This window comes from Rhinolophus hipposideros (genome assembly GCF_964194185.1).
Source record: "Rhinolophus hipposideros genome assembly, chromosome: 23".
Taxonomy (NCBI): Eukaryota; Metazoa; Chordata; class Mammalia; order Chiroptera; family Rhinolophidae; genus Rhinolophus; species Rhinolophus hipposideros.
In genome coordinates this window covers 27,946,978-27,970,102 of record NC_138069.1, presented here as the reverse complement: position 1 = coordinate 27,970,102, position 23,125 = coordinate 27,946,978, and the positions used below count along the sequence as shown (strand labels likewise).

General features: G+C 38.2%; 1 protein-coding gene across 3 annotated transcripts in view; it reads right to left on the bottom strand.

The window, feature by feature from the left end:
• The window catches only part of SGCD (sarcoglycan delta), an 822,468-nt gene that overhangs the window by 83,499 nt on the left and 715,844 nt on the right, over window positions 1–23,125 (bottom strand). For all 3 annotated transcript variants that reach the window (XM_081035952.1, XM_081035953.1, XM_081035954.1), the window contains one exon: window positions 9,762–9,834. In XM_081035952.1, coding sequence (XP_080892078.1) covers window positions 9,762–9,834 — 73 coding nt within the window. The remainder of the gene's footprint in view (window positions 1–9,761; window positions 9,835–23,125) is intronic.

Sequence of the window (23,125 nt, the reverse complement as noted above, 5' to 3'; positions counted from 1 at the left end):
GAAACTTGAAACTATCATTAATATAATCGAAAAAAATAGTAGTACATCTATGAAATTAATACAGGGTGCTATGGCAGGGTACCATGACAGAATAAAGAATATTTGGAAATTGAAATATTCGAGTAGGAATTAAAAGTTTAACAGAAGGAATGGAGAATAGAGAGGAGAGCAGAGGGAGAAACAAAACAAACAAAAAGAAAAGAAAGAAAGAAAAGGTTGGAAGGAGTGGAAAGGGTAATGGGAGATGAGAGGCTGGTGGCATCAAACAAGGCCAGAACAACCAGCTGAAGGTTGCTTGTGAATGTTTTTGTTTTGAAATTTGATCTTCTCATCAGTGGGAGCTACGGAAGAATAGCAAACAATGGAGTAATGCTTAGCCCACCTTAACACATAACCCATGGGCAGGAAACCAGGCAAGTTTATCTAGTTGTCTCTGAGATCTTACGGTCTCGCTCTCATTTACATTATATGAGTATTCTAACAAACCATGGAAAATGCTGGGTCAAGAAAAAAACACAAAAAACAACGATATCCACTGGCTGATTTTTAAAAAGAACCACTTCTAGTTCTGAACTTTCACAGGTAAAAACTGTTGTCAGCTTGTTCCTCTAAACTCCCATTACTCTTTGTTTTGAAAAGGTTATAACTGGAATAAAACAAGGCAGGCTTGGAGTCAGGATCATGAAGGGTGTAATTAAGGAAGATTTTCTGTCTATATACCCAGCAGGGCCATCCTACTGAAGGGAACAAAGGGGAGATTTAAAAGCAATTGTGTGTTTTTTCAAGAATAATAGAACAATCTACTCCTCACATTTTACATAACAAATGGCAGCTGCTGACATTTTAATGGAGATACAAATAATAATAAAGTTACAGTGGTTTGTTTTGAGGCATTTGCTCCAACTCAGGAATTTCAACAAATATATACACTGGCCTGTTCTGCTCTAAAAGACTGCAAGGTTAGCACTTATTTTCTAATGTCGTACCTGCCCTGACAACCTGAATAAAAGTGCAGTTTTATTACCCCCCAGTATGGTTTTATCTTTGGAACGATTCTTTTCCCCACATTTTAAACATTTATGTTAAAAATTAATCTAAAGGATATAATTGTAATTTTTGCATAAAAGCCACCTGCCTTAGATAACAACAATGATGTGTTGCATTACGTCCCTCAAATTCAGATGAAAAGGGGTTGGCCATTAAGGGACAATCAGGTGTCTCGCTGCACATGGCTGACGGCCGCAGCTTTCATAGAGTCTAGTGAGATTTTGAGGGAGGCTTGTGAAATGTTTTGGTTGTTGAAGCATTTCCCCCAGCATCTTGTTGGTTTAAAAGATTAAAAACCCGGGATGGCTTTGGGGGAGTAGGTTTGAGCATCAGACCTAGACTATAGTCTGAATCAATGCTGGCTCAGCATGTGAAGAGAAATGAGCATCATTAATGGCAGGTGCCTGGTGATGGATTCTCAACGTGTTTCTTCCTTTTGATCATACCCAGTAGTCCCGACAAGACACCGAGAGGAAGACTCACAGCCTTTGAAGCATGGTAGACTCACATAAGGTACTTTGTGACTGCATCATAACCTGTATTGCAGGCTGGCCAATTTATAAACCATGCTCATCCATGAAAGCACATGGTATTTCTATCCTGTTCTTACCTGACTTCATTTTTCTCTCAAACTTATCCATATGGATTCTTGGGAAAAATTAAACTTATTCTATTCTGGTATCTTCCTATGACTGAAAAGTTTCAGTTCTCATTAGGATAAATAATTTTCCATTTTCTTCTCCCTCTTTAGGACATCGGTATGGATATGGGGGTAGGGGACTTCTGTGATCTCGTGGTGACAGGAAGAAAGAAAGTTCAGATTCCAGAGACGTTGTTGTGACGTGCTCAGCCTAGCCGCCAATGCTCAAGCCCTCTGAGTGAGCTCTGGTAAGTTCTTTCTGTGCTGACTCAGGTCTTGATGGTCTTGGTAGACTCTGAGGTCTGCGCATATCTCCCACCTCATCCCCAAACTGGCTTGTCTGCTGTGGAGCCCTCGGCCCCACTGCAGGGAACCTGCCCAGGAGGCTGCCAGTTTCCCCCATCAGTGAACCATCCACATTCCTCAACACAACACCACATAGATGCTTCTACAAACCCTTCCTTCCCAACCACCATTCCCCCAGGAATTGAAGGAGATGGAAGAGTGCTGACCCAGGGCCTCTTTGCCTCTCTAGCCACATGACACTTCAGGGGGTTGTGAGACTTCCCTGCAAGTTCGCTTCCTCCTAGAGTCCCAAATGAAAATGCAGTGACCTTTTGCTTTTGACTTTCCTTCAAACCGATCTAATTAGTTTCTTCCTTCCCTGACTCAGAGAAGAAAGGTCACCAGGACATACATATTTCACCACTTGCTTTCCCTACATTTTCTGTCTTCTTCTTCCCACAACTTACCAGAGACCAAAAGAGATGGGCTTTTAACTCCCTCTTTCCGTCCGAATGGGACCTCCCTTACACCCTAGGCTCATTTCCTCCCATGATGTCATCTGCTGTTTATCTTTCTCAGGCCTTTAATGGCAAGATTATAAGAGAGAGAGCAGATGAATACAGAACATACAGGTTTAACAGCTTTAATAAATAATCTCTATCACATTTGTAAAATAAGAGCTTTTTATAAATAAGACAAAAGGAAAGAGGAAAATACCTGAAATATTGAAGCATCACTATTCTTTTACCCTTTTAGTCTTTCCATCTATATACTACTAAGAGAACCATGGTGAAAAGGGCATGTTAGAGAAAGGTTGGGGATAAAGGAGAAAATGAAAATATGTAGATAAATAGTATTGATACTGATAGGAAAAAAAAGGGAAGAATGATAGCATGTTGGAATATAGGAAAAAGGGAAAGAGAGGATAAAAAGAGATATATATGAATTGACTGGTGTTGGAAGAGGGGCAAGATGTACTAGTTTTAGGATTTCAAACAAGACATCCTTAAAATTAAGCAGACCCCATGAAGCCCTAACCTGTGGCTTTCAGATTTTCATTTCTTCTGGGCAGGAATTATAGAATGTGTGTGGCGATACTTTGTGATGCAGTCACTGGCATCTTTGCAAAATGGAGGCAACACAACCACATGTCAATATATTTAAATATATTCAATTTATGGGACAGTCTTTTATTCTAAAGTTATGTTTTCTCTACTCTGTTAATATATACATCCTTTCTTTTACCCAAAATGCTGTTAAAAGCAGATAAAACTAATACACATAGTTTTTGTTTTTGTCCTTAAATAAAAAACAATTGTTGATCACTATGATTGGTTGGAAACTTTTTATGGGTTGAAGAAATAAGAAACTCAGGGAACTCCTGTCTGAGTTCTTGAGTCCCCTTGAAAGAGAACTGCTTGCCCCTCCTCCCAATAGCTAACATTTGTTGAACTGATATTGAGTGGGCTTTTTCCATGTTCTAGACACTGGGGCTAGGTGAGCTGAAGAGATTTGTGTAAGCTCACGAAGCAGAGAGACGTTGGGGCCAAATTCAAACCCAGCTCAGGACACCTTCAAAGCATAGCCTCTTGACTAACATGGACAACGCTGCAGAACTCTTCTATTTTGTGATTCCCTTAAGGAACTATGCTATTATTTTTCATTTGTCCTTAGAATCACTTCAATCGTCATGTTATAGGATCAAATAATTCTGAATCCCATCCATAAAAACAAAACTAAAACACTTGGTTTAAGTATATTGAGAGGAGTTGGGAGGAAGGGAAAAGGAGATTTAAAAAAAAATTACAGAACATGTCTGCAAAATGTTTACAAGGGAGAAAATTTAAAGATTTCTTCCACAATGGTATTGTGCCGTATACCATGTATCCATAGGTAGGAGCTCAGCATACAACTTATCTCCCCCATTTCTCTCTGCTCCTCTAACCTCCCCACTCTCTCTCATTTTATATGTGCGTGTGAGTGTATAATTTTTTTTAAAATTAGACTGTTGATTCAATATTTTTGGCATTGTGAATTTTGGGGAGGACAAAAGAGGGGGGAGTATTACTAAGCCAGTAATTAATTGAGCCTTGAAGTTCTGACAGACTGTTTTGGTCACTTAAATTGATAAAAATCACCAAGAACCAATAAATATTTAGTTGGCTACAGACATTTTACAATAAAATCCAAGAAGGAAATTCATTTTTGTCAGCTTGTGGGAAGTCTGTCTAATCCTTGTTTCCCTATGATAATATAAATCTCACACATTCCTAAGGGAGTTTGGATTTAGTACCTATCCATTAAAAAAAAAATCCTACAGAATATTCAAGTGCATATTAAGAGCAATAGATTTATCTTAGAATTTTTCAGCTTTATTTAAAATCCTGGTAATATTATGGAGAAAAATAAACAGTAACAAAGAAATGCTTTATTTGGGGCTGTAGATGAATTTGATATCGGTGAATCTTTCAGTCCTGAATTATGTAATTTACTAATTTTTGACACTTCTAACAATCTTTATAGTCTTTAGTGACCATTTTTGAAATTGCCTTCACAAAATTTTTTAAAGAATACTATTGTAAGGAAATTACAAACCCACATGCTTGTAAATAACACAGTCAGATTGTTAGGAGCTACAGAAATATTTTGGGCTATTGCCCTATATTAAATGGCTCTGGAGAACCATGTTTTATGAATTCTGAAGTCTGCTTCTTGGGTTTTACCTTTTCTTTCTTCTTGCAACTAAAATGTCACTTCCTTTGGGCAGCCTTACTTCAATCACTTAGGTAGATTTTTGTCCTTCTCTCTGTTTAACTCTGATTTGATTATACATCTATCCTAGCCCTTACCTTATTACCTTATATTTTGGGGTTCATTTCTGTCTTGTTCTCCTTAATGATAAATCATTTGAGTACTCATTTATCTCTACATTCCAAGTATTTAGCACATGCCTTGACCCCTAATAAATGTCAAAAAGTACTCAGTAAACAGTTGCTGATCTGCGATTAAATGAAAAATCAGGTCACTGCCTTCTTGTAATTGTATGCAGAGTAAGAGCATAAAGCACATCAGCTGATGAAGAATTCTTTCAGAAAGGCCTTTGGCTTATTGCCCTGTTGTGGTTCCTTCCAAGCATTTAGTTATATTTAGAGGAACAGAGTTGGCTCTATATGTACGTACAGTGGTCTACACACCTTTCTTTTTGGTACATTTGCTGGAGCATATGTCTGGGAAATAGACTTTCACAATCTATTTCCTGTTCCTATAGATCAGACTCCTACAAGGAAACTTCACAGTAGAAAAGAATCCTTAGGACAAGTAGGCATTTAAAAAGTAGCCGCTATTCTTACAGAAAATACATATGCAGAAGTGAATGGCCTATTTCCTGTCTTAGATCATGCACAGCCTGATATCAGTGAGTTTTTCATTTGTATTTATATAGACTCTAGGGAAAAAAAAATATAGTGAACAAGAGAACATTTAACATATTCACATTTTAAGATCGTGCATTTATTAAGATCCAGTTTCTATTCAAAGTGAGTTTTTCTTATTTCTTATTTCTTATTTCAGTTTTTCTTATTGCATAGGTATAACAGGTATAGTGCCTGGTATATGTTTAAGTATACTCCTGAATCTAGAGCAACGTGTCATTATTTCAGAATAGCCGTGCAGGGGCAAAGTCAACAATCACTGCCTGAGATGGGTGTTGGGCCGTGAACTTCCTAACACTCATTATTTGTCTGGAGAGAAGCAACTCTCTTTTGTGATTTTCAGCTCAACCTTGGATTATTTACAAACACTACAAATACAGTAACTATAGTAACTGAAAAGAAAAGCAGTAAACCAAAACTCTAGCAGAAAGGAAGCTATCAGCCCTTTAGTTGAGAGTTGAGATCTTTTAGAAAGAAATGCCAGAGGCCTAAAATCTGCTTAACATTAGCAAACAAGCAAACAAAAAACCCAATAAGACAAACAGAAAGAGCTCCAGCAGTCTAGAGAGGGGTTAGAGGAAACAAAAGTTATTCCAACAGAGGTCTCTAAAACAGATGCCATTTTTCTCATGTTGCATTGATTGGGGTAAGGGAGAAACATGGATGGATATCTAAGTTTTGCTTAGAACACAGTCTATATATAAATTTTAGAACACAGTCTATATATAAATAAGCCCTGGTCGTTTAACTCAATTTATTTCCCATTTGAATAAGTAAGACCAAGAAAATCTGGGAGTAGAATATTATTTAAAAAGACTCTCATTAAATGCATTCCAAGTTAACTACCCGCATTGGGGATTTTAAAGATCCATTAATTCACCTCTCAATAAATAACTTTCCTGTTAAACTCCTTTTCATATATTTTTAAATCTATAAGACATTCATGTGACTGCATCCTTTTAAACAAACCTTATGTAAAATAAAATCTTACAGGACTACAATGCTAATTTCTGAGTTTCGATCAATATATCACAGATATGTAAGATGTTAACATTAGACTGTAGAATACTGTAGCACCAGGACTGCCTCCTCAAGGGTTAAGAAACCCTTTACTGTAGCACCAGGACTGTCTCCTCAAGGGTTAAGAAATTCTTTTCTGAACAGCCCCCAGACCAAAATACCTAGTCATTAATCATAAACACCACGTATTGCAAGGTCAGGAAGCTCTGTTGAGAAAAGTCTTATCTTGCAGCAAAAATGTAAACAAGGACACAGGACCAAAAGTCTTGTAAATATCTTGCCTGCATGGAAAGTTACTGAGAGCCTTAAAATGTTATGCTATAAAAACCCCTAGCTTTGTGTGTTTGGGGTCCTTGTTGAAACCCGCTGCGTCGGGCAGATACTCGGACCCCAGCTAGCTGGAAATAAACCTCGCTGTGTGACTTGCATTATCGTGTGACTTCTGTTTGCTTGAGGAGGGGTTGACTCCGGACCCTAACAAGACAATACCAGGTGAAATGTACGTGGGAATAATCTTCATGAAATTTGCAATTCTTCTTTAAATATAAAATTATTTTAAAATAAGAAGTAAAACAATAGAAAGGGATTAGCCGTTTGGAGCTAGAAGTGACCTGGCTTTTTACAGATAGCAGGGCTCTAGGATTCGCTCAAGTCAGCACAGTGGCTTTGCAGAGGGGCCCTGACTCCCAGCTCAGTGCTCTTCCCCCCACATCCTGCTGCTCTCGAGGAGGGGACTGCTTCTGCCTCACCTGGACAGTTCACTCACTGTACCTGCTGGTACAAGTCCAGTGACCTCCCTTAGACGACTCTACATTCCTAGGACCGGAAGACACACCAGCATGAATGTGCTGAATCAGTAAAACTAATCCACTGTAAAGCCAGAGGCCAGAAGACTCAGTCACCAAGTTCATTACCTATTTACTCAATATCCAAGGTCAATACTAATCAATAGCACAGAATACAAAGTGGCACCATTTCATGACAAATGTGAAGCATTCACAGATGCACACTGGTCTAGACTAATCTATCAAACACATTTCTTTATCTTTTCAGTTTGTCAGAGATTTTCCCACAAAGTTCCATTTAAAAAAAAAATTCCAGAAGGATGAAGGGGCTAAATTATCACATTGCAGGCTCCCGACTCAGTTCAAGTTATCAAGCATCACCATGATTTGAACAGGTGCAAACGAAAGACAAGTTTTCAAATTATATATTAAAATCTTTACATCTTCCTATAAGAAAATTTTATTTGCAGCCCCTGTGGAATATTCCTATAATTTTAGATTAAACAGTGAAAATTCAGCAACTACCCGAAGTCCTTATTTTGTTGCACTGACATAGGAGAGTTACTTGTGAATTTTGGAGGTTTAATTTTTTTAGAAGTAAGTTCCAGAGTTTCCTTAGGTTGTATATGGAGGACTAGAATGTCTACAGCACTACAGAAGCAAATACTCTGTGTCCTTCAGGATACGATCTCTAAAGCCGGCTGACGCTTGGAGAACTGTCTTTTTGTTTGGTGTGGGTTGGGTTTGTTTTTAATTACAGAAGATTTATTTTTCTGTTTAAAGCGAAATTAGCCTAAATCCTTTACTCTTATCTTTCCCAAGTCTTCCACGTAATGGAGAACTTGTTTCATAGAAAAAAGTCTGTATTATATTGAGAGTTCAGCTTCTTTTAGATAACACTTTGGGCTGATCAATACTAATTACTAGTTTTGTAAAAGACAAACAAACCAAAACAAGCCAACAAAGAAAACACCAACAACCTCCCCAAAAAACAAACAAAAGAAAAACACACAAAAAACACAAAACAAAACAAAAAAACAAACCACCTCATTCCTAAGGAGGACTCTGAAAACAAAGGGAACCAGGCCACCCACTAGCATGTCTCCAAATGGCTCTTACATCACAGACATGAGGATTCACTGCACCCTCAGAGAATAAACTCTCTCTGAGTCCTAAAATACAGGTTTCCTTGGGTGGATCTGCTAAGAAGATTCCAGTTTTAGTACCATTAGAAACATAGGACCTGGTTGACAGATACTCGTGTAATTTCTCGCATCTGGAAGCCCTAATGGAAAGTTATCCAAGTAAAATGTAAACCTTGCAGTGCGGTGCATAACTTCACCAACACAGCCCACTGTACATGGGATTTTGCTAAGAAAATGTTCTCACTCCCCACCAATCAGCCTCTTCTTTTGCCCCTATTTATTTCCTTATATTCATAAAGGCTTTGAAAGAATGCTATGGGTTTTGTAATGAGGTGATATATTCTCTACTTACTGAGAATGTGTTTCTGTTTAAGGAAACATGAGCTCCCACACGGCCGTCACTGTTCCAGCAAAACAGATTTGGGGAATGGACTGTGGAAGGGTAGATGGGATTTGTGTAATGCAAATATATTTGCTTACGGTTGATGTCTTTATGAAATAGTTATTCCATGCTACTTATGATGATTTATTATTGGTTTTCGTTAAAAGAACTACGAGAAATGAAGTAAGCCAGTGTTCATTGAATTCATCATGGCTGTAAATCAATAGCAAAAATTAAAGTTATATTTGTTCTCATCATACCATTTCTGTATATGTCTCTTTTTGGGGGGCTGAGGATGGCCCTTTGGTGGCAGGAATGGTTTTCAGGCCTCATCTCTACCTCTGCTGTCTGTCTACATGTATGTTATTGTTCTTTTTGTTTTCCATGGCTGGTGGGGGTAAGAACCCAGCATCTCAGAGTCCTTTTCTGATAAAGGCAGCACACATATGGATATTTGAAGATCAACACCAGTAAATGGAATACACACAGAGGTAGTTCTAGTACCACACTGTCCCAAGTAATGGGGAGCTTGTCACCCAGAAAAAATTCTGTATTGTACTGTTCAGCTTCTTTTAGACATCACTTTTCTTGGGGTGCAACAACACCAATTACTGACTAGCTTTCTAACTGGACAGGTTTTTGGTACCACAAGATACAGCAGGAAACAGACACTGCAACAACATAAACCTACGATCTCACAATTGGAGGCTGATATCCTCTTCCTCCAAACCCTCAATTTTAAGCCCTCAGAGAAAAATGTGTCTTGGTTACAGCTTATCTTCAAGTCCTTTCTAACCTCTCCCAGTTTATTTATTCATGTTGTGACACTGTTACAGGATATGTATTCAAAATGGATCATCAGCCAGTCCCAGAGAAAGAAAACAGCCACTAATCAATGCAAACCATAGTCAGAAGTTTACCTTAGGCGCATTTGAGATCTTGCTCGCCGGTATATTCGTCAGTTTGGCTCAAATAAACTCCTATAAAAATTCAACAAAAAGAATATGAAAAAAAAAAAAAGCTTACCTTAGTTCCTTGAAGGGGTCTGCTCTGACATTAGGTGTCTCTATAGATTTAGGGAACACTGTGCCTTCTGCTCCTGTAAACAAAAGAAAAAAGCAAACAGAGGTTGGAGACTGTTGGATTTGTCACCTGGGTTACAATCAGCTAAATGCAGTGAATACTTTATACAACTCAATACACACATGCTTTAGGGCTCTATCACAGAAGAGCATTGAATCAACTCATGAAAACAGCCTTTGAAAAAACAAGGAACTTCTTTGCAAAGTGTTCCTGCTGAGAGATCAGAGTGAGGCCATGAGGTAAATTCCATGTTGGCTTAAAAAAAAATAAAAAAATGAAAAAGATGTCTAGAAATGGCACGGTCTGACTCTTGTCTGTCATAAACTATTAATAATCACCCAACTGGAAATGCTTGGAGAAACAGCAGCTGAAACCCTCTTATTGTAGTCAGGGTACAAATCACATAAGCAGTGGCAGAAATGGCAGACAACAGAAAACACTGTAAGGCTGTAAGATATTTGCCTAATTACAATTTATTCAGTAAATAAAGTTCTACACTATTATCTTGAAAAGTTCAACAGAAAACTATGAGAGATCATTTGAAGTCTAGTGCTTTTAGACTGTGAGTATTAACATTGATCCCCAACCCAATCTAGACATTTAGCTGTTGACTTTGCTATAAGCTTTTATCTTTACAACTTGTCAACCCCAGCTGAACCTTTCTAGCCATAAAGATTGTGATTATCTGATTTGTCGGCTCCCAAAGTGTTTTCAAATCATTTAAGCCTCAGTTTATCACAGACAATTGCACTGGATTATTAGTTTTTCAATTATACTTAGCTGGGCTATATCCTGTACTTTGAAGTAAAAGGTGTTTATTTTTATACATTTGGTGTATGTAGTTCTTCGATGCTGTAAGAAGGAGCAGAATACTATCTTGCATTCATGTGTGAATTTCTAGAATCCTCTTGCACTGTTATAATGTCTAAAAATCCTCCATTAATCACTGTTATTCCGAATCCAGATTTACCATGGCATATGATAAGTCTAGGAAAATGAATTGGTTTCTTTACTTTTGTAGCAACTATAGAAATATTTAATCTTCCTGATATAATTAAGAGACTATTGCAAATAAAATCAGAAAATAAAGCCTTGACTTAACAGTATATATAGTCATCAAAATAATACCCTGGAAAATAATAACTATTATTCAAAGTAAACATTTTGAGTAACTACTACTTGCTAGATATCATAATATATACTTCATATGTGGTAGCTCATTTATTCCCTGTAATAGTACGATCAAATTGACAGTGACAGTAGGCATAGAGACATTTAGTGTGAGGAGATTTAAGCTCTTTCTCTGCTTGTAATCACTTTTACTTTTCAATATCCCAAATCACATCATTTCAAACATATCAGAATGTACCCATAGCCCCATTAAAATACAACTCTTTTTCATGTAAATTTCATAAGAACGCCCGTTGCTTTTTTATGCATATATTGTTTATTTTGCTCTTGTGATTCAAACTTTATTGTATTCTTTATAACTCTGATGTATTGTATTCTTTATAACTGTCAACTTGACTGGATCACAGGGTGCCCCGATATTTGGCTAAACATTATTTCTGGTTTCCAGATGAGATTAGCATTGGAATTGGTGGGCCCAGTAGAGCAGGTGGCCCTTACCTATGTGAGTGGCATCATCCTATCTGTGGAGGGACTGCAGAGAACAAAAAAGTGGAAGAAGGAAGAATTCAGTACCCCCTGCCTGACTACTTGAGCTGGGATATCAGTCTTCTGCTCTCAGAGCTCCTGGTTCTCCTGCCTCAGACCTGGACTGGAATTGACACTGCCGGCTACCCTGGTTCTCAGGCATTTTGGACTCAGACTTCACTAAGCCACGGCCTTTCTAGGTCTCCATCTTACAAATAGCAGATTGGGGGACTTCTCATCTTCTATAATTGAGCGAGCCACTGTCTTATAATAAATCTCTTCCTACATATATGTAGATCTTACTGGTTCTGTTTCTCTGCAGAACCCTGACTAATACAATTATTGAATTAGAATGGGTTGGATTACAGATTATAATGTAGCTTTTGGTACATGTACATTACATTTGGGTTCGCAGAGTATACAACATTCTGTCATCTCCTACATTTCTGTCATCTTTTGAATCATACCTAAGTAGTGGCAGTGTGGAGGCTGCCCGGTAGAGGAAACAGGCCTGCAGAAGTCACAGGACAGTGAGTGACACATTGGGATGTATGTAGCTCTAGGCTGTGTGAAACCCAACAGCATGCCCTCAGCCACCTCTCAGTTCCATCTCGGATCTGTTATTGAATAATTCCCATCTGTCACTCTTGCAGTTAACAGAGACTTCCCTTTGACATTCTTAGAGATGCTTAGTTCTTAGCCATTTGAACCCCATTTTCAAAAATATGTAATTGAAAGGAACAATTATATGTCTCGCTAAAGCAAGGACAGTTAGTTCTGTTTATATACTAGATATCTATACTCTTTAGTCACAACTCAAATTTCCCCTTCCTCTACCAAGAATTCTATGAAAACTGCAGTAGAAAGAGTATTACCTCTTTTCAAATCAGCCATAATTGTCTGACAGTGATACGGCAATTAGTTCTGCCCATGGACGGCCTTCATTATTTATTTGAACTGTTACTAGAATGCGGTCAAACTTAATATTTCACCGATTTCTCATATTCACTCCTATGATCATTTTATAAGGCCTTTGAAGCCAAAGAGTAGGTATTTTGCAACTTTTGACAATGCCAAACATGTGCACATAGTAGAACATATATTACATTTATTCTGACCAATTATCCAAAAATGAGGGATGACATTTTCTTACATAAAATGAACCTCAAAAGCCTGGGGCATTTTCTTTATCCTATCCAGAATTTGTGCTGAGCCTGTTCCTTCTTTTGTCAGATCCAATGACAAAACCTCATCTGTGACTTTACTTCCTATAGCTGGCTGTCCTAGGCATAAGAAGGAGTGGCTCTACTGTAGCGGTGGCTGTAGCTCTGCCAGCCTTCTAAAGCAATTCCGAGGGGAAGAAAAGATTACAGTCAAGTTATCCAGCACATTACACGTCCTCACTGTATGTTTCTGGAAAGAACATGGCCTCCGCTGAACAGCTGAGCGTGGGTCCTCTGCTTTCTCTGATCTGTGATCACATCTGCTGTGCTCCTGGCTGGTAGCCAGGTCTAAGTCATACCCCTATTGTCCAGCACAGTGTGGACACTCAACAAATACCTGTAACATGACTACGCAACTCATTTAGCACTGAGCACCCACTCCCTGGGATTTTCATTTACCTTGGAGACGTTCATCTCATCTCTTCAACTAGATCCTAAGCTCTGTGTGGCCAAGGGCAAGGTCATATGCGCGTACGAGGTTACAGCCAGATTTGGCTTTAGGTTCCCAAGGCTTCTACTAAACTCATTTCCAATTGTTACTGCCACATCTATGGCAGTACTGAATTATAGTTATAAAACTCCTCGTGCATTACATTTTTAATAAATATCTAAAATCCCAATCAAATACATTTTAACTGTTATTACTAAAATAAAAGAATATGCTAACAAAGGAATGCTATATGGGCTAAATACAAATATTTCTAAAGTAACATGAGATCAAAAGGCTTGGGGTCTCTTTCTCAGACCAAGGGACCTGCTTGTCCTATAATAATATAATGGAATAATGGCTGAAAACATGTGGGGCTTATGGTCATATGGCCCGTGAGTGCTAGAGCCACAACATCTGATTAAAGAACCCACTTTTAGCCACTGAGCCCTAGAGCCTTGTTTTCTCAATTCCAGGCCGAAGTAGCACCCACTAAATGGCAAGCCAGCAAAAACCGTAGTGTCTGGGCTCTGACTGGTCGAGGAGGTGGGTGACCGACTGGCTCTGGATTTGAAATGAAAATGAAGGGGAGACTTCATGCTCCCTTAGCACCCACCACCCAACCACAGGCCCTTTGACTTTGTTTTTGCTGGACTTTGGCCAGAGGGGCCCCCATGTCCCATACAAACTGGAGGACAAACTCATGATGTCTCAGGGAATGGTATTGAAATCTCTCATTAGACAAGTGATCTTGGGCATGAAACCCAGTCTCTCTCGTGCTCAATTTCCTTCTCAGAAAAGAAGGGATATTAATAGTACCCTCATCTCCTAGGGATCTTGAATGAGATCTCTGGCACCCGGCAATCAGCAGATGATCGTTAACAAAATACTACTACTAGTACTAAAATGTTTATGAAACTTATTCTTTCCTCCTCTTATCTAGGTCATTTAGATTCTTAAAAAAAATAAATTTAAAGCACTTAGTATGAAGTAGAAACTACTGAAACTTTTCGTTTGATCATTAGAATAATTCTGAGAGGTAGAGACTATTAATATCTGTTATTATGGATATTATCTGTGATGAGACTCAGAGAAGTCAGGAAGTTTCCCTAAGGTCACACAGCAAAGAGGAGGAACTAGGATCTGAACTCTTAATATTTCAGCTCTGGAACCGATGCCCTTGACCACTATTCCAGACTGTCTCTTTCAGCAGATTAAGTCACTCTCTTCTTGCTCATCTTTTTATGAGATATAAATACCGTTGTTTATACCCTCAAGCATTTGGTAAATACCCTATTACCCCTCTTCTAAAAACAATTCCCATGTACAATGAGATGAGTTATTAACACTTTTCAAAAAGACCATTTCTTTCCAAGTGCTATCAGGTTTCTGATGTTCACACCATTTTTCACTTTTCTAGAAGCCGCAGAGTGAACAACCATCCATCAGGATGAATTCCCCATCCCATCCTCTGTCCATTCTTGGATAATAAATTATTCTTGATTTTATTATTTTAAAAAGGTTTCTATTAAAGCTATACCCACTGATTCCTTCTTTTGACACAATATAATTTACTGGCAATAAATGTTCATAAACAGTTTGAGTGAAAAATCCATAAAGCCATTTCAGCTTTATTTTAAGTTCCATTTAATGTCCCTCAAAAATGATTTCATCAATGTAGTTCCATTAGCTAGTTCTCTGCCCAATAACTTAATTCCACTCAATCAATCAGGAACTTCTAAAGCCTGTGACAGGATCTATCTAAAGTGTTTTGAATCACCATAAAGATCAGCTCAATGGCTTTTTTTCCCTACTAGCACAAGTAGGGGGTAAACTCTTTAAAAAATCTCAAATGTACTTTATTGCCATAGTAACAAAAAAAGCCAGCTTCTCTTCTCTGGAGAGTGTACTCAAGTTTAGTTATGCTGTTTCCTCTAAGTGTCCCAGATATCAGGACTCCTGAAATCCAGTTCTATCTCTGTGATGCTAGGCAACTCAGATAGCTTCTCTGGCCCTCAGTTTCTTCAGTTTCCACATGTCCTGTAACACGAGGGTTGGTATGAGAAATATCAGAGATAAATTACTTTCTCCCCAAATCTAACATTTCATAAGGTAACAATCTAATCAAAACAGATGACTGTGTTTAGCTACCTTCATCCCCTGCTAGGAAAACAGAGCAACCCTGAAATGTCAAAGGAAATTGCAAAAAAAATTTCCCAGTGTTTAAGTAAGAAACAAATAAAAGCAAACAGATTTTTATCTACTTCAAACTTCATTTAATTGGTAGAAATGATCACGAGAAAATAAACCTCATATGACATAAAAAGGTAGAGAGCAAAATTTATTGTAGATGAAACTAAAAAAAAAAAAAATCGACCTGAAATTCAATTTTATAAAAAATAGTAAACACTCTAGTGCCTAAGCTTGTACCTGTTCAAAATAGCCAAGAACTGAAAGAAAATACCGAAAGAAAAATTTAGATCTGCAGAAGTTGATACAGGAAAACTGGACTTGAGAGGAACCTTGGACACACACACAAAATATTGTAATGATAAAAATTATAATTAGTAAAATTAGAGATAGAAAAATTTATGATGAATCATGTTTGTTGTACATAGAGAAGAACTGATTTTACGCAGAATAATTTTAAGAAAAACTTTTAAAAAGGTCAGACATGGTGTAAGTGTACTGTTTAGAAAATTGATGAAGAATTTATCTAGCTTAATGGAGTTTGCTCTGGTAAATTCCGTTTTGATACACATTCATTAATAGTGGCATAATTATGATTAATGCTTTTGTATTAACGAACATAGACTAAAAATGATCTTTGGGTTTAAACCATGAGGCCAAAATGTTCAACAGGTTTAAAATGCACAGTTAAAATATCTGATGACCAATGTTTGAAGTCAAAATGTCTTAAGGTTTCTAATTCATGTTGAGTTGCTTGGGTAGACATAACCTGAATGATAGCCCTTAGTAAAACAACCATATTTTACTTGATAAGAATGTAGTTTTATACCAATATTAATTTATAAAATCGAGAAAAGATGTCAAACCCAAGAATGGCAATAAGAAAACTGGAGAAGGAATGGTTTGATTTCCTGAAATATCAGAGAACTGGGAAACCAGAGACCTGGTTTTTTGGTGCTGATCTTGCATAAAATATTTGTGATCTTTGGCAATTAGCTTTCTCGTCTTATTTCTCCACTTGTTATACAAAGTGGGCGTGGGGATTAGATAAGCTATATAAGGTCACCTCCAGCTCTGCTCTTTTAGAGTCCTCCCGACAAGCTGGTTGAATGGACCAAATGGACCAGGAGAGAAGTGTAGTAGGTTTGATAAACCCAACATTCAATTTATTTAACACATATGTAACCAGCAGGGGGCTCTAGAGGAGAGCCAGAGAGACACAGATTTCCTAACTCAGTGGAGTGCAGTGCACTCCAATGGTGTATAGACACTGACTAGTTTAAAGAATGTGTCATTAAATAATTTTACCAATAAAAATACACAATAGTGACAAATGGTGATTACGACTTGAAAGGAAAATCAAAGGTGTCTTTGAAAGCACAAAATTTGGGGTCGTATCCTGGTCTCGCAGGTAAGGTTCCCTGAGAAGGTGAAGTTTGGCTGACACTTCTCAGTAATTAGGAAGGAACTAGTTAAGAGAGGGAAGTAGCAGCACAAAAGATAATGCAAAGGTGACAGGGTTGGGAAGCTGAAGTTAAGAAGGATCCGTGTGGCCAGACCACGTTTAGCACCGTGAGGCAGCAGGCATGAGAGCCCAGAGGGAGGCTGGCGCTGGTGATGCTGAGATTCCTACGCCACAGTGAAGGTTTGAAGCGGGGATCTGACTGGAGCAAATCTGTACTTTTCAGAGATCACTGAGGCACGTGGCATGGTCCGTATGTTGAAACTCTGACCTTCGCCAGAACCCAACCATGCTGGCACCGTGACCTCAGACTTCCCAGCCTCCAGGACAGTGAGAAATAAATTTGTTATTTAAGCCACCCAGTGTATGTATGGTATTCTGTTAGAGCAGCCTGAGCTGACTGAGACCCTGTATCGTGGAAAAGACACCAGAGGAGTGTGCGGGTAAATGAGGTGAGGTGGGGGGAAGATTGGGGTAGGTTGGACTAGAGAAGTGGCAGTGAAGACGAAGAAAAAATACTTGAGAGGAAACCCAGTGGGATTTAGTGACGCATGGGACAAGAGGGAGACTAAAGGATGAGTCCAGAGCCCACAAGAAGAGCCGGAACTGATGTCAAAGCCAAACGGTCAATACTCAAGGCCAGCTGTGCCCATGGCCACCTTATACTTCTCCAATAAAATCCAGCTTTTGTTGATATTTGCTTTTTTAATTGCAATGAAAATTGCTTTTACTTAATAAAAAAAGTTGCTCTTTTATATTTTTCTTAAGAACTTATTTTCTTAACTTATTTTCTTATTTTCTTAAGAAGAACAACTATATTTTTCTTAAGGAGGTGCAGGCAACATGACAAATTTAAATTGTATCCTGTAGTGTTTACAAGCAATATATACTTTAAAAAAACTATGACTAATATAATAATTCCTTGAATAATGAACACTGTCTTCTTTGCAAAATAATGTTCTGGTTACTGCCAAGTTTTAGCTAAACACACGTTCACATAGCTCCCATTGTTTAAAATCTTGCTAAAATACATGAGATATGGCTTTTGCTTCTGCAAGTCCAGGCTAGAGAACGTGGTTACATTTTGATATTTAAATATTATTTAATGTCCAAGATCCCTTTTGCTGAAAACAATCTCTTGTACAGCATGCTATCCACAGTAGGTAAAGAGAGCGAACTGTGGGAGGACTGATCACAGGAAATTTCTCCGAAACGGCGGTTTTGCATTTAGTTCCTAACGTGAACTTTTGACTGTCTCCTAATAGTAACGTGCAGTGAAAAATTCTTTTTTAAGGAAGTAGGTTGGGTTATGTTTAATGGAGGATTTAAAATGAAATGAGCAATTGGTGAAGTTGTACAGTTTCTACAAATTTCACGATTGGGCACTTTGAAGGTAGCCATCTGCTTTGGAATACCTTTCCAGATTTAAGCAACAGATGCCAGACTAACTCTGAGCGGGAAAAGTTACTTGAAGTAATTTAATCCCATTGTGTGTCCCTAGCTGCTGGTGGCATTTCATAAACTGCTAATATAAAACATTTGTAGTCATTACAAGTTGTTTCCAGGATACGTACCAAATATTTTCTTTTAGGATTTAGGACAGATTCTCCTATCCTAAAAGTACAGATACTTAATTTATTCAACAAATATGTATGGGTTTGTAGGGAAAACAGATTCAGACTTTCCTCTTTATGCGATCACAAGTTAATAAGAAAATTCAAGAAATATATAAAATCTGTAGCTATTCCAGTGTTATATTTGTTATCAATAAATATTTAACAGTTACCTACTATGTGCACAGCACAGCGCTAAGGCAATTCAGGGTGAGGAGCTGATCTCGGCCCTTGTGGAGTTTTACTATGGCTACATAGACAGGTATTAGAGAACACATTTAAATTGATTCTTGAAAACAATGATTATAAATCATGCATTCTCAATGGGGGGGTGATGAAGCCCCTAAGGGTATTAAAAATTGGTTCTTGGCAGGGGCAAAATAAATCTCACCATATTAATGTATAAAGCACAGACATACGTACAGTACACAAATAGATATACAGTATAAATGTTGTACTAAAATTTCATTGGAGGGGAGTAATTAAGAAAATTAAGTCTGAAATGATTCCTTGGAAGAGCGATATTAGAAAAATCGCTATTTTTCTAATAAAAAAAGCGATATTAGAAAAATTAGGTTGAGGGACACTGTCATAAATGCTATGAAGTAGGACAGGGAGCTTATGGAGCATTGAGTGGGGGACTTGCCCTAGCAAGGGAGGATCTGCGATGGCTTCTCTGGGGAAATGATATGAAGCTGAGATCTGAGAAGGAGGAGTTATTCAGGCAGAGCCGGTGTGGATGGAGGGGAGTGGAGAGCGCACATCAGGAAGGAGGACAAGAGGTAGCACACTGCTTTTAAGAACTGGTAAGGAGATCAGTGTAGCTGGGATAGAAAGAGCAAGACTGTCATGAAATGGAGTTGTGAGGCAAGATCACGTAGGGACGTGTAGGCCCTGTTCAAGTTTGACAGAACTTTCTAAAGTTTGACATATATTGTTAGATAGAAGGAATCTGGTCCCTTTATGGAATTGTTAATCTGCTCTACCAGCTCTGGACAACCTACATCCAGAATCATTATTACGTAATAAAAAGAAACCCCTAACTTATTGAAGCCACCGTTTGTTGGGTTGTCTGTTATTTCCAACCCCATTTAATTCTAACAGTTACAGGATCTGACTATACTCTACGGAATGCATTACAGGGGGTCAGTGGCATATACATAGAAATCAGTTGGATTGTTTCAGTAGGTCAGGTGTGAAATGATGATGTCCTAAAGAACTTATACTGGAAAAAAAAATGGGACGGTAAATGTGAGAGCTACGGAGGAGTGAGAGTTGAAAGAACTTAGTGATAAATACAACATGAGGGATGAGGAAATCGGAGATGTCCAGGTTTTGGGAAGGGGCACAAGTTCAACTTTGGCTGCGCTGAATTTAAGATATATGGTGTTCTCGTATTACGATGTTTATGTAGGCAACTGGATACACAAGTATATTACTTAAGGTAGAGTTCTAAACCACTGGTATATAAATTTGAGAGTCACTGGATATAGACAATCATGGAAAACAAGAGAATGGGTGATATGATCTAATACATGGTTACAGTGATGTAAAAAGAGCCAAGGCCAGAATTTTAAGGGATTGCAAAATTTAAAGTTTGGGTATGGGAGGATGAGCCATCAAAGTAAACTGGAAAAAAAAATGGCTAGAGAGGTAGAAAGACCAGAAATGGGGTAACATAGGAAGCCAAAAATAAAAGGTATTTCAAGAAGGTGAGAAGGGTTACCTATGTTAACTGGTGCTTGGAGGTAAGAACAGGATTTAAACTGTCCATGGAATTTAGCAACATGAAGGTCATTTACATCATAGGAGACATTCTATGACGAGCTGGGGGCAGACTCCTGCAGGAAGATGAGTAGATGAGAAGTAAAGAAATGGTTATAGCAAGAGTCACCACTTTTTTGACAAGAGAAATATAGTAAGACAGCTGAGTACTGGATATTGTATATTAGATATTGAAGAGCCAGCTGTGGTCAGTAATGAAACTCATAGGGCACCAGTCTGCTCTATGGCACAGGCTGGTAGACATGCATGTGCTCAGTTGCCTGGATGCAGGCATGCATAATATGGACATTTGGGTTCATCTAGGCTTGGGCTTTTCACAGACATGTATGCTGAAAGGAGAGTGTAACAAGTTCAGGGTTCAAAAAGATTGTGAAGAGAAATATGATATTGGGCAAGTTACTTAGGTTCTTCTGGACTCAGTTTCCATCTTTGTGGAATGGGGATAATAACACTTGTCTCATAAAGCTATTGTGAGGATTAGAGGATACACACACACACACACACACACACACACACACACACACACAAACATATACAATGCTATGTTTGCCTGGTACATCAAAGTACTCAATAAATAATACATATTATTATTATAATGGAATAGATGACAATGATAGAAGACAAGGCCAGAAAGACAAAAGAATATCATTCAATAATCTGAAGTTAACAGTAGAGAAGAATAAAATAACACGTTTTTTATTCCTTTCAAATTCTCTAACAATTTACCTGAACCAGCCACACCACCAAGGTGCACACTGGAAATACTTGAGTATTGCTTCTTGGCCTTTTGACTAAGATCAAGTGTGGAAACACTTGAGTAGTATATGAAACCACACAGCAATTTAAGATTCACACATAAAAATATTCTGGCAATACATGAAGAGACAAGTAGTTTAATTAAACAAACTCTACTCTAGAAACCATTAGACCAGAACTCATGCTTGGTATATCATTAAGCCCAAACTAGAAAAAAATAAGAGGAATCAACCAAGCAGCAAGCAACCTCATTTCCATTTCTTATGACTACATTATTTTTGATAGTAAATAAAACCACACATTAAAACAAATAACCTCAACTTATTGGTTGTATTGAGCAGGCGCTGAGTTAGGACAGTGTATGAACAATAGAGCATCAGCAACAAGCTGAGAAGGCTGCTTGACTCAAACAGTGGAGCTGCACACAGGGAGACACCTTGGTTCTCAAAGATAATACCGTGTGGCCCATGAATGAGTTTGGCCCTCCATCCATACTTTCCTCCAGATCTCTGGGGGACAAGTGGCCAGAATCAGAGAGAGGTAGAGAATGAGTATACAGTGAGAACAAATGAAGGAGAGCATTGCTTCTGTCTGCCCTTCCACCTGGGAGGGAGGCGAAGACAGAGCCCTGAATACACTGCCTCATCAGTCAAGATCTCAGTTCTCAAGTGTCTCTCAGTATGAGAGCAATCAAGACTCAGAGAGTCAATGGATGAGGGTGAGACCTAAGAAAACATGTGCCTCCTTTTAAAGGTGTCCTAGTCATTGAAAAAGACGTAAAACACGTTGTTCTTATGACTAAGCAGTTGGGAGGGTGATGCTTTTCTATGGAGAAGGAAACTGAAACATTAATTGAGGACCGTGGAGAAAAAAAGCTGTCTAAAAAATAATTGGAGAAACTTGTAAGTCATGTACAGGAGATGAAGATGATGATGGCTTGAAAAGTGAGAACCAGCAGGTTGAAATCTTCATAAAACTGCTGAATGTCTCAAAGCATTACAACCTTTGAATGATTTAATTTCAGATTACAATATTATGATGAAAGGAAGCCTCAAAATGGATACACTTTAAAGACTAATTTTGATTATATGGTGTTTTACTTAATCCACTGTTTATGCCTAGTTTGGCCAGCATGTTACTTATCAACATTCATTTTCCCCTGTCAATAAAATACCGGTATTATTCATGGGAGCAAAGTAACCAGATAAATAGTCACTTTCCCAGACTCCCTGGATGCTAGGGGTGGCCATGTGACACAATTTTGTCTAATGACGTGTAGGTAGAAGTCTGCTGGGGAGGGGCACTGGGCAAGCTTTTATATCTGAATAGAAAGGTACAGATGTGGCTGGTCCCACTCTTCTTCAGTCTTTGTACCTGAATATCAACATGACATCTAGAATAGTAAGAGCTATCTTCTGACCACAAGCCAAGCCAAGAGAATTTCAGCTATGCTGACCCAGACGCCGCTAAGCCACCAGGAACTGTCTCCCATGAGACTTCTTCTTACGGGAGCAAAGCAAGTCCCTATGTAATATTTGTTACTCATCTCATCCTGCCTAAGGTCAATGACATTCTACTCAAGGCCAAGGAGAGAGATGTAAACTGACCCTTTAAGAGGGTCATACTCATAGATGGATGGCCAATAAAAATGTGAAAAGATGCTCAATGTTATTGGTCCTCAGAGAAATGCAAATTAACACCATGATAAGATATCATCTCACACCTGTCGGGATAGCTATCATCAATAAATCAACAAACAAGTGTTGGCAAGAATGTAGAGAAAATGGAATCCTTGTGCACTGTTGGTGGGATTGCAAATTGGTGCAGCCACTATGGAAATCAGTTTGGAGGTTCCTCAAAAAATTAAAAATAGAACTAACTACCTTATGACCCAGCAATTCCACTTCTGGATATTTATCCAGTGACATCTAAAACACTAATTTGAAAAGATACATGTATATGCACCCGTATGTTCATTGCAGCATTATTTACAAGAGCCAAGATATGGAAGCAACCTAAGTGTCCATCAATAGGTGACTGGATATAGAAGATATGGTACATGTGTACAATGGAATACTATTTGGCTATTAAAAAGTATGAAATCTTACCATTTGTAATGATACAGATGGCCCTAGAGAGTATTATGCTAAGTGAAATAAGTCAGACAGATAAAGACAAATGCCATGTCACTTACA